General features: G+C 37.8%; 1 protein-coding gene across 4 annotated transcripts in view; it reads left to right on the top strand.

Annotated features, from left to right (window-relative positions):
* POC1B (POC1 centriolar protein B) overlaps positions 1-1945 on the top strand; it is a 113849-nt gene extending 111904 nt beyond the window's left edge. For 3 of the 4 annotated variants that reach the window (XM_059080161.2, XM_067009848.1, XM_067009847.1), the window contains one exon: positions 415-1944. In XM_059080161.2, coding sequence (XP_058936144.1) covers positions 415-519 — 105 coding nt within the window. In that variant the 3' untranslated portion in view covers positions 520-1944. Of the gene's footprint in view, positions 1-414 lie in introns of all 4 variants that reach the window. The other variant, XM_067009849.1, reaches the window with a different exon arrangement.
* Positions 1946-12625: the final 10680 nt, after the last annotated feature.

Raw genomic sequence — 12625 nt, 5'->3', positions numbered from 1 at the left:
ATTGTGACAGAATGACCAGTGATGCCATTTAAGTAGCAGTGGGGTTATATGGCATTCCATCCCCACCTCCCACATTCCATGTCACCTGTGACACTACCTAACATGCCTCACGTGGCCTCTTCTCTGGCATCGATGCTTTAGAAGATCAGACTTCAGAATTGCCTACAGAGGCTTGATCATTTACTCCGTTTTTCCTCAAATGGTTCCTTTTTTTTCTTTTCCTCAAACTGCTTGACAGTGCTTTGCCTTGTGTTAGGGCACAGAAGCAGGGCAAGTTCTGGGGCTCATTTCTGAGCCAACCTCCTGGCAAAAGGGTGGCATTCCAGTTCTGAAAAAGATCAATGCTGAGATTATCCTCCTCCTCCTCACCACCAGGTCACCAGGCATTAATTATTTTGCCCTCCTTTTTTGCAGACTGTTTCAATCTTGGAGCAGCGACTGACTTTGACAGAGGATAAGCTGAAAGACTGCCTTGAAAATCAGCAAAGGCTTTTCAGTGCTATCCACCAGAAAAGTTGAATCGAAAAATATGAGCAGAGGCACGAGAAACGAACACATGTACATGTACTCAGGAAGGCAGTACAAGATGCTTTAGGCAACACAACCATGTGCTAATTACCATTTCTTAAAAGGGTGAGCAACAAAAGGCAGAAAAGGCATAATCAAAAGGCATAATTAAGGACTAATTTAAACACACAAATCAATGTCGAGGACTAATTCAAATCATTACCATTTATGATTGCAGTAATAAAGTGATACGCATTCAAGTGGCTCTGTATTTTCGCCCTGTATTTTCCCCCATGTTATTTTAAATATCAATTTTCATTAATAGTCCAAATCCTGCCAGTAAAGTAATCAAATCTCTGTATTTCATTGTTATTTAAAATTGACCATGTTCAGGCAATTCCTTAAACAACTAGTGTACTTCTTTAGTGTAAATACCCTTGGGGTGAAATAATTTACTTACCTCTAAAATAGCATTTTGTATGCAGAGAATGAATTAATGATCTGATTTGTATTTCCTTCCATTAAAAAAAAAAATTTATTCTTTACCTATGCCTTGAAAAGATGGTATCATACAACTCCCAAACCGCAGAATTTCCACAGCAAGAATACACTTATTTTAATTAGCAACAGGACATACACGGCAGGGGGTTACGATTTAATTTATGGTATACATTGTTTATTCTTTGACCAACCTGAAGGAAAATGAAGAGTTAGAAATATGTAAAGTGCACGAATCTGCTTCCGTAGATGAATGCACTGAATGATTTGGGTTGTATCCAAACCTCTGATCTCAGTTTACAAAGATTAAGTTAGTGCAGAATCCTCAAAACCCAGAACGATGCAACAGCAATATTTAAAAATATACACACACACGTGTATGTTCACATTCTTCAGAAAAGTTTAGGGTGATTTTGTAGCTGAATATAAGTACTTTAAAAGAACATTTGCATTGTCTTCCTATTTTTTTTTTAATGCATTCTGATTTGAAACAAAATGAAAATGAGCCAGACATTCTAAAAGATCTTGGTTTTAAATTAAGAATTTTATCTTAAACAAATAAGAGATTAAATTGAAAAAAAAAAAATTTAGTTTGCATTTCTGTTAACCTATATCTAGAACAGAAGGTAGGAGAAGGCAGTCCACATTTATGATGCCTAAAGGCATAACATGGGGAAAATACTGTCTATGCTTTGGAGAAGAAAGAAGTCCTATTTATCTAGGAGTCTATGTATTTATGAGGTGATTTTGTTTTATCATCTCATGTGTTTTAAGTGACTTTTTAGATAATACTAAGTGGGAACTTCTAGACAGTTTCAAGAGTTTATAAGATTAAGTGGCACTGTATTTTTATAACCTCATTGAGAAGACTAAGAAATGAAATGTACCAATTTTTGTCTACTTTTTTAATGCTTCAAACAATAAAGACATTTTACCTTTAAAAAAGTTGTTTCTTTTTAAATGATTAAACTCTAGAAATGCTAAACTTCTTATCTAGCTCACTCAACTTTAACCTTCATAACAGTCTCCCAGAGAAGTTGTCAAAACAGTTCTGGCCCTTTGCCCCGGGTTTATGATTCACTAGGTCTGGTCTGGTGAGGCCCAATAATCTGCATCTCTAACAAGCTCACAGGAGATTTAATGCTGTTGGCCTCAGGCCCACACTTCAGAAACCACTGACCAGCTATAGCCACTTCCTGCAACATGGTATTGCCACACCTTTTACAGCCATAGAACTTTATAAGTGATATAAAAACAGTGATGACGTAAGTTTAAAAGCCTTGACACTTTTTCAGGAGGGTTATTTTATAAGCCCCCCACACACCTCTTTTATGCTTTTGAGGCTGCTTTTCTTCAGATGCCAGCCTCTCATCTGTCCTAGCTGCATGTTCACTGCATGGTCAACATCTCCACTTGGACAACATGGCAGGCAGTCTCTGAATATGTCCAAAGCCAAACTCTGCTGCGCCTCACCCCCACACACAGCCGGCTCCTCCCCTTGTCTTCCCATCTCCATAAATGGCAACTCTCCTTCTAGGCGCTCAGGCTGAAGACCGCAGAGTTACCCTCGAATCCACTCCCATTCCTTCAGCAAATCTCATGAGAACGTATGAAACACCTGATCATTTCTCACACCTCCATCAGCCACCAAAACCCAGGCCACCATCATCTCTTAACCTGGATGACTGCAGTGCCTCTTAACTGTCTCCCACTGTCACCCTTGCACAGCAGGCCACAGTGGTTCTTGAAAAGCCTGAGTTCATACCACATGACCGAGCAATCCCACCACTGGGCATATACCCTGAGAAAACCATAATTCAAAAAGAGTCACGTACCACAATGTTCACTGCAGCTCTATTTTACAATAGCCAGGACATGGAAGCAACCTAAGTGTCTATCAACAGATGAATGGATAAAGAAGATGTGGCACATATATACAATGGAATATTACTCAGCCATAAAAAGAAATGAAACTGAGTTATTTGTAATGAGGTGGATAGACCTGGAGTCTGTCATACAGAGTGAAGTAAGTCAGAAAGATAAAAACAAATACCGTATGCTAACACATATATGGAATCTAAAAAAAAAAAAAAAGTGGTTCTGAAAGTTCCCAGGGGCAGGACAGGAATAAAGACACAGATGTAGAGAATGGACTTGAGGACACGGGGAGGGGGGACGGGGAAGGGTAGGCTGGGACGACATGAGAGTGGCATGGACATATATACACTAACATACATAAAATAGATAGCTAGTGGGAAGCAGCCACACAGCACAGGGAGATCAGCTCGGTGCTTTGTGTCCACCTAGAGGGGTGGGATAGGAAGGGTGGGAGGGAGATGCAAGAGGGAGGGGATATGGGGATCTATGTATACATATAGCTGATTCACCTTGTTATAGAGCAGAAACTAACACACCTTTGTAAAACAATTATACTCTAATAAAGGTGTTAAAAATAAATAAAGAAAGAAAGAAAAGCCCGAGTTCAGACATGTGGCTCTTCAGCTCCAAACCCTTCAGGACTTCCCATCTTAGAGTAAAAGCCCAAGACTTGACAGTAGGGATGTGCTCCTAACCTCTTCACCTTAGACCTCCCCTCCCCCTTGGGGGTCACCCTTACTCAATGCCCACTGGCAGCAGTGGCCTCTCTGCTTCCCTTTGTAGAAGCAAAATTGTTCCCACCTAAGGGCATCTGTACTTGAGGGCATTTATACTTGCCATTTCCTCTGCCTGGAGCTCTGTCCCCAGGTATCCCTCGTAACATTCCAGCCCTGCTCACATTCTGCCTTTTCAGAAGTGCTCTTCCTAACCAGCCTATATGGAACAGTAACCCTCCATTCACTCCCTCTGGTACAACATAGGCTGCAACACAGTTACAGTCCTGCCTCTTCCACTGTGAACTGACCTTCTCAGAAACCAAGCACTGTCATCTTTATATTCCCCATCTACCACAGTACCTCGTTCATAGGAGGAGCTCAACAGATAGGTGTCCAAAAAAAATGCTCAACCTAAAAGTTGAGAATTATGTTTTATTCAGTGGGCTTACTGAGGACTTAAGCCCAAAATACAGCTTCTCAGATAGCTCTGAGGGATTATTTCCAAAGAGGTTAAGACAGGAGCCAGGATATATAGGAGTTTTGCAAACAAAACAATACAAACAAAACAAATGAACAAAAACAGGTAGTCAGAACATCAAAAGATTACTGTTAGAGAAAAACCAGACATCTCAAGTTAATGAATTTTAGCACTTTTCCATGTATGGGAAGATGCAAGAGTCTGGGCTTACTGAAATTATTCCTTTGATATGCACCTTAACTATCTAGGACCAGTATCCTGTTTTTCTCCATCCTGAATTCCCCTCAGGGTGCACAGTTGATGGCTACAGTGGCTGCAGCATCCTTTGTTTACTGAAATGCTGGTAACATTCTATGTCCACAGCGGTTCCTCTTGGTCATAAATTCAACCACCGTTTGGGAGGCATTTAATAACCAATTTTGTCCCACAGTGCTAGGAAGGCCCATTCCTAGATCAGGCGAAGATTGTGTGATAGGCTATTCAATCCGCTCATTTTTTGGATTAGGGCTATTGATCTAAAATTCTCTGGATCAGCTGTCTTACTAGACTATTATGATCCAGGTAATGTTTTCCTTTGTTGCTTCTTCCCATATCTAGAGTTGCACTATTACAATTATTCTATGTAGAGTTATATATGATCAACTAACTACCTCAAGACTTTCAGCCATCATTAATTTTGTCAGAGCTCTGGTTACACATTGGGTAGTGCAAGAGATAACAATCCTATAAAACAGAATAAGTAATATAGGTAGTACAGCAGAGAGGAACACAAGGTATAAATAATTTGAAAACGAGAGCAAATTAAAACAATGATTAGTATAACTAGTTATAATCTGGTTGCAGTAAGCCATCAAGTCCACAGGGGAGCCACCTGGAGAAGCCAAATTCTGGAAGAATCAGGTAGAGAGAAAAGGCTAAATGTTTCATAATCATTTACAAAAGTATACTTTATCAACTTGTTGCAGTCACAGTTAGCATAAGAGGAAAGATTTTTCTGGAAAAGATTAAAAGGCAGTATATTTCAGAAAAGAGTCATAAAAGTGTCTTATGTATCAGTTCATTTAGTCCCATGTAACTAATTCCTGTTGATATGCATGAAGTCATCAGGTTTTTTCATTAGAGTTTAAAAATTTCCTATCCAGTTCAGTTGTATGATATAAAAGTTATCAGAAACTTAATTTGTCAAAAAGTCCTATCTATGAATCTTCCTGAAGATCCTCATTTTATAAAATCAGAGTAAAACAATGATTGAAATGACAAAGACTTTAAATGGTATTGTTAAAGATCTGATTACAATGCAATTGACAAGAAACTTGGGATACTTTTGTGACAAACAACATTTTGAAATAATAAACAGAATTATGACTGATAACATACCAGGACATATCAGATTTTTAGGAATTTCATATAAATTTTGGAATGTCTATATTAATGACATTTACCCATACAATATAACCTAAAGTTTGTCTCCAATCATTTAACAATGCTTCAAGTAATTTAACATACCAAATAAGCTTAATAAGTTTAACATTTCTCTAAGGTGCCTCAGGGTTCCTCTGAGGCATCCCAGAGTTAGCTGGAGGTCAAAAGAACTTCAATTAGAATTTGATATTTGAGAAGTCTGTCAAAAATAGCAAAAAGGTTTCAAGACACTTGGTCAAATAGGATCATAGGTCACTGTGAAACAATACTTATTTAACGTAAGTGACAAAATATTTCAGAAGCAAATACAAATCACTTAAAGGTAAAGGAACACAATCAAAAGCAGTATTCCAAGAAAAATTTGTTCTCTTAACAAAGAGGAACCAAATCCAGTCCTGCACCAGCCCACTTTTAACAAAATCCATTTACCTAATTAAATTTAATCTCAGCCTAACCATGCACAAAATTACTTTTCAGGGCTACCTTTCCATAAACCTTTCACGACTTTCTGAATCCATATGAGTTTGTCCCATATTTTTCCATCAAGAACCAGCTCTAGAACAAAAATCACTCTTTTCACTTAACAAAAGGTATTTCCATTCCTCATACCTTCTTTTGCTGAAGACACACATCCTATTTTCCTTGCATACTGAAATGTTTCCCTCATTTTTAGTAGCTTTAACTATGTATTACAATTTTAACCCTTAAAAACCTTAATCTCTAGCAAAAACTGACAAGCAGCAAGTAATTGTGAACTCTCTGTTATACCAGCATTTCCTGATTGGAATAATCCATAACCTCCAGAAACATACATCTTCTCATAGCATAATTTCCTTCCTCTTTCCCTGTCATAAGGATACAAAGGTAGGTAATTTTAGACCTGCTTAGCATTTAATGTTCCAGTATTTTATCTTATTTGAAATGACTTTGATATTCAATGATTTCCCATCATTTAACTTAGCAAAACTCAAGTTACCAGAAATCTGTAGAAACTATTTTAGACAGACATACCCAAAATATAATTCCTAAGGAGTTCACCTGAAAACTCATTTACTTTTGTTTTACAAGTTATGAAAATATACCAAGTTAATTTTTTCTTCCTGCTGAAAAACTCTCCAACAGAAATAACATGACCTTACTGACCTTCAGGTTAACCTAGGTACAGTAAAAGTAAGACATGTCTATATTGATAAACCAACAAGCCTAAGCTAGCTTTAATACCAGACATTAACTTAATATTGGATATTTCTTAGTTCATGTGAACCTCAAATTCATTCTGACCAGTTTCTTTTATAGTTAGAAATATTTTATTTGTAAGTGCTTACTTTCAAGTCAAAGCTCTTTTATAAATTTAATTTTGATCATATTTTCTAGAGCTAAAGATATGTTATATGTACAATATACACAGACATAAGAAGACATAATTAGAAATCTCATAGCTTCACTTTAACAGTTATGAATCAGGTGTTACAATATAAACTTACTTAGATATAAACTTACAATATAAAGTAAGTTTATAAACATAATATAAACTTAGTTTATAAATAATAGTTGAAATAAGTTAAATTTATTTGCTCAGATGACTAGGACTTTACTCTTTGTGGAAAAGACGTAAGATTTTTATTTGTCCTTGATAAACATTTAAGGAGGCTATGATTTACATTCTAGGTAAGGGAGCCTTTCCAGTTGTTCAAGTTTTAAAAGGCCACTTTTTCCCTTTTTCTCTCCTTGGTTTCAGGTTCTTTCTGATTGAACTGATTAGGCTCAGTCTCAGGTCATTGTGGGTTATATCTAAATTTCTGATTTGTAGAGATTTGTAAGACAAAGATAGCTGCTTTTAATTCTCCAAAGAACTGGTCTGCCTCCTAAATGATATTAAAAGATTGATTTGCCCAACTGTATTTTCTTTCATTTGCTTTTTTCATATAAGTGAGAAGATTTCCAGCTAAACTGAAATTCAAGAGTTCTATATTCTAGAATTTTAGTTTCCTTTATCAAGCCTTCAAAAGCTTGCACAAAGCATTCAACTAAGTCCCTCTTTCTGAGTGCACAGGCTAGACCCAGAGCAAAGTCTCTGTTGTTGTTTTTTTTTTCTTTTGTTAGCCCCTGAATATTACCTTGCAGTTTTTACTTTATATTGTACAGTCTCAGGTAACCCCATTGGTTTCCTTAGTATGTTTAATTAATGCTTCCTGAGAGACAGATTCATATGCCCTGTCTGATAATACCAAGCAGGGGAAGCATTCCCCACTGAGACATACTGTTTATCCCACAATACAATTAGGCAAAAGAGATGTAACCATCTTCAATAAAGCATATTTAAATATGCCAATTTATATAAACTTTCACCTCAATTCTATCCACTCTTACACGTTTATTTAGCTTTTAGTTTCAATTAGGACACAATAAAAAAGCCTTGCTATTACAAGGAGTCCTAGAAGCTTTCCTTTCTTTTTACTCCTGACCATTTATCTATTTTCATATAAAAGGCTCTGGGGTCCCCTCTGAGGGGTTGAGCCAAGGGACTCAGGCCCTTTTATCAATCTTTAAACTTGATTTTAACTAGGCCTAACTGCTGCCACAAGTAATTGTTCATCAAGTATCTCAGAGTAATTTCCTTCCAACATTTTTAAGTATAAGCTGGGAGAAACAGAGCAAACTCGTTTGGAGTGCTTTAATGTTGAGAACCAAAAAGGAGGTCTCTTTGGGTCATCCAACCTTAAGTACTGTTGTATCAAATCTTTGTTTTAATACCACTGATGTCGATTTAACTTATCCCCCTTCTTAATAACCATCTAAAAAGACTTCTTTATCCGTTTGGTACAAGTACTTTTAAAATTTCACCTCGTTGGGAGGAAGTCTCTAGACTTTCCTTCAGTTTTTTTCTTATTCTCTGTTAATCAACCTCTTAATGATCCTACTGTTTTTATTAGCATCTGTGAGACTCAGAGGGGAAGTGGAGACCACAAATAAGGCTTCCCAAACTGTTTTTCTGTTTGTTTTAAATTAAGGGAGTTCTTAGGTTAACCACTAAATATTTTTTCCACCTTCTAATTTGTTTTCTTGTACGTACCAATGAAACAGCTGTTAATAATGAGAACTCTCTAAAAATTTACCAACTTAGAAGTTTCTCTAATGTAAAGGATTCATCATCCAGCCATTAATGAGATCTCTTAATATCTACTCAAATCAGTAAGACACAAGAGGCATTCCCAGAAGAGACTGGGAAGGATGCTGCCTATACAAGATTCAGAAAATTTACTCCCAGGAAATGCTTCAAATAATTCTGAAAGCTCAGGAGGGGGAAAAAGCCATGGCACAAGGATCCAGGATTCAAGAGGGATTTGCCTGCCACTCCAGATGCAGCAAAAAACAGTGAGCTTGGGGCTCAACAGGAGTTGGTTTCCTTATTTTAACAGCAAAGCAAAAAACGTTCAAGACAAAATGGTGGAGTAGAAGGACTTGAGCTCACCTCGTCTCATGAAAACACCGATATCACAACTAACTTCTGAACAACCATCAATAAAAAAGAATGGAACCAACCAAAAAAGATATTCTATATTCAAAGACAAGAAATCACAACAAGATGGTAGGAGGGGCACTTTCACAATATAATCAAATCCAATAACCAGCTAGTGGGCAACCCACAAACAGGAAAATAATTATAGCACAGAGATTTTCCCACAGGAGAATTCTGAGCCCCATGTCAGGCTCCACAGTCTGATGGTACGGCATCAGGAGGAGGAATCTCCAGAGCATTTGGCTTTGAAGGCCAGTGGGGCTTAAGTGCACGAGCTCCACAAGATTGGGGGAAACAGAGACTCCACTCCTGGAGGGTCCACACAAGGTTTCATGTGCACTGGGATGCCGGGCAAAACAGTGACTCCACAGCAGCCTGGGCCAGACCTACCTGCAGGTCTTGGAGGGTCTCCTGGGGAGGCAGGGGTTGACTGGCTCACTATGGGGACAAGGATGATGCTGGTGGAAGCCCCGGGGAATATTCATGGGCATGAGCTCTCCTGGAGGTCGCCATTTTGGCACTGAGACCTGGCCCCACCCAACAACCTGCAGGCTCCAGTGCTGGGATGCCACAGGCCAAGCAACCAACAGGGTGGGAACACACCACCACCCATCAGCAGACAGGCTGCCTAAAGTCATCCTGAGCCCACAGCCATCTCTAAACACACCCCTGACATGGCCTTGCCCACCAGAGGGAAAAGACCCAGCTCAACCCATCAGTGGGCAAGCACCAGTCCCTCCCACCAGGAAGCCTGCACAAACCCCTGGACCAACCTCACCCACCAGGGTGCGGACACCAGAAGCTAGAGGAACTACAAACCTGCAGCCTCAGAAACGGAGACTGCAAACACAGGAAGTTAGATGAAACGGCAGGGAAATATGTTCCAGACAAAGGAACAAGATAAAACCCCAGAAGAACGACTAAGTGAAGTGGAGACAGACAATCTGCCTGAAAAAGAATTAAGAGTAATGATAGTAAAGACGATCCAAGCTCTCAGAAAAAGAATGGAGGCACAGACCAAGAAGATACAAGAAATGTTTAAAAAAGAGCTAGAAGATTTAAAAATCAAACAAATAGAGGTGAACAACACAGTAACTGAAATGAAAAATACTCTAGAAGGAATCAATTAGCAGAATAAATGAGGCAGAAGAACAAATAAGTGAGCTGGAAGACAGATTGGTGGAGATCACTGTCACGGAACATATTAAAGCAAAAAGAATGAATAGAAATAAGGACACTCTCAGAGACTCTGGAACAACATTAAACACACCAACATTCACATTATAGGGGTCCCAGAAGGAGAAGAGAGACAGAAAGGGCCTGAGAAAATTTTTGAAGAGATAATAGCCAAAAACTTACCTAACATGGGAAAGGAAACAGTCACCCCAGTCCAGGAAGCACAGAGAGTTCCGTACAGGATAAACCCAAGGAGGAACACAACAAGACACACATTAATCAAATTGACAAAAGTTAAATGCAAGGAGAAAATACTAAAAGCAACAAGGGAAAACCAACATGTAACATACAAGGGAATCCCTACAAGGTTATCAGCTGATTTTTCAGCAGAAACTCTGCAGGCCAGAAGGGAGGGGCATGATATATTTAAAGTGATGAAAGTGAAAAACCTACAACCAAGAATACTCTACCCCGCAAGGCTCTCGTTCCGATTCGAGGGAGAAATCAAAAGTTTTACAGACAAGCAAAAGCTAAGAGAATTCAGCACCACCAAACCAGCTTTATGACAGATGCTAAAGGAACTTCTCTAGGCAGAAAAGAAAAGGTCACAACTAGAAATACGAAAATTACAAATGGGAAAGCTCAGTGATAAAGGCAAACATAAAGGTAAGAAGTCATCCACATACAAATATGATATCAAAACCAGCAATCATGAGGAGTACAAATGCAGGATATATTGGAAATGCATTTGAAATTAAGAGACCAGCAACTTGAAACAATCATGTCTGTGTGTGTCTGTATATATATACATATATATATGGCTATATCAAAACCTCACAGTAACTGGAAACTGAAAATCTACAATAGATACACACACACACAAAAGAAAAAGCAATCCCAACACAATACTAAAGTTAGTCATCAAATCACAAGACAAGAGAACAAAAGAGGAAGAGAAGAAAAAAGACCTAGAAAAACAAATCCAAAACAATTAACAAAATGGCAATAAGAACATACATATAATTACCTGAAACATAAACGAATTTAATGTTCAAACCAAAAGACATAGACTGGCTGAACAGATACAAAAACAAGACCCGTATATATGCTGTCTACAAGAGACCCACTTAAGATCTAGGGACACATACAGACTGAAAGTGAGGGAATGGAAAAAGGTATTCCATGCAAATGGAAATCAAAAGAAAGCTGGAGTAGCAATACTCATATCAGAAGAAATAGACTTTGAAATAAAGACTGTTACACGTGACAAAGGACACTATGGGCTGATCAACGGATCAATCCAAGAAGAAGGTATAACAATTGAAATATATATGCACCCAACATAGGAGCATCACAACACGTAAGGCAAACAGTAACAGCCATAAAAGGAGACACTGACAGTAACAAAATAATGGGGGGGCGGGTCTTTAACACCCCACTTACATCAATGGACAGATCATCCAGACAGAAAATAAGGAAACACAGGCCTTAAATGACACATTAGACCAGATGAACTTAGTTGGTATCTATAGTATATTCCATGCAAAAGCAGCAGAATAGACATTCTTCTCAAGTGCATAGGATAGATCACATGCTGGGCCACAAAGCAAAAATCAGTAAATGTAAGAAATTGAAATCTTATCAAGCATCTTTTTCAACAACACTATAAGATTAGAAATCGACTACAAGGAAAAAACCTATAAGTAACACAAACACTTGGAGCCTAAACAATATGTTACCTAACAACCAATGGATCAATGAAAAAATCAAAGAGGAAATAAAAAATTACCTAGAAACAAATGAAAACGAAAACTTGATGATCCAAAACCTATTGGATGCAACAAAAGCAGTTCTAAGATGGAAGTTTACAAGATACAATATTACCTCAGGAAACAAGAAAAATCTCAAATTAACAACCTAACCTTACACCTAAAGCAACTAGAGAAAGAACAACAAATAAAACCCAAAGTTAGTACAAGAAAAGAAATTATAAAGATCAGAGCAGAAATAAATGCAAGAGAGATGAAGAAAACAATGGAAAAGATCAATGAAACTAAAAGCTGATAAACAAAATTGATAAACCTTTAGGCAGACTCATAAAGAAAGAAAAGTAGAGGGCTCAAATCAATAAAATTAGAAATGAAAAAGAAGTCAGAACTAACACCACAGAAATACAAATGATCATAAGAAACTACTACAATTATATACTAATAAAATGGACAACCTAGAGGAAATGAACAAATTCTTATAAAGTTACAATATTCCAAGACTGAACCAAGAAAAAAATAGAAAATATGAACAGACCGATCACAAGTACTGAAGTTGAAACTATGATTTAAAAACTTACAACAAACAAAAGTCCAGGACCAGATGGCTTCACAGGTGAATTCTATCAAACATTTAGACAAGAGTTAACACCTATCCTTCTGA

The sequence above is a fragment of the Kogia breviceps genome, chromosome 12, assembly GCF_026419965.1.
Source record: "Kogia breviceps isolate mKogBre1 chromosome 12, mKogBre1 haplotype 1, whole genome shotgun sequence".
Taxonomy (NCBI): Eukaryota; Metazoa; Chordata; class Mammalia; order Artiodactyla; family Physeteridae; genus Kogia; species Kogia breviceps.
The sequence above is the reverse complement of the archived record's forward strand: the minus strand, read 5'-3'. Positions and strand labels throughout refer to the sequence as shown.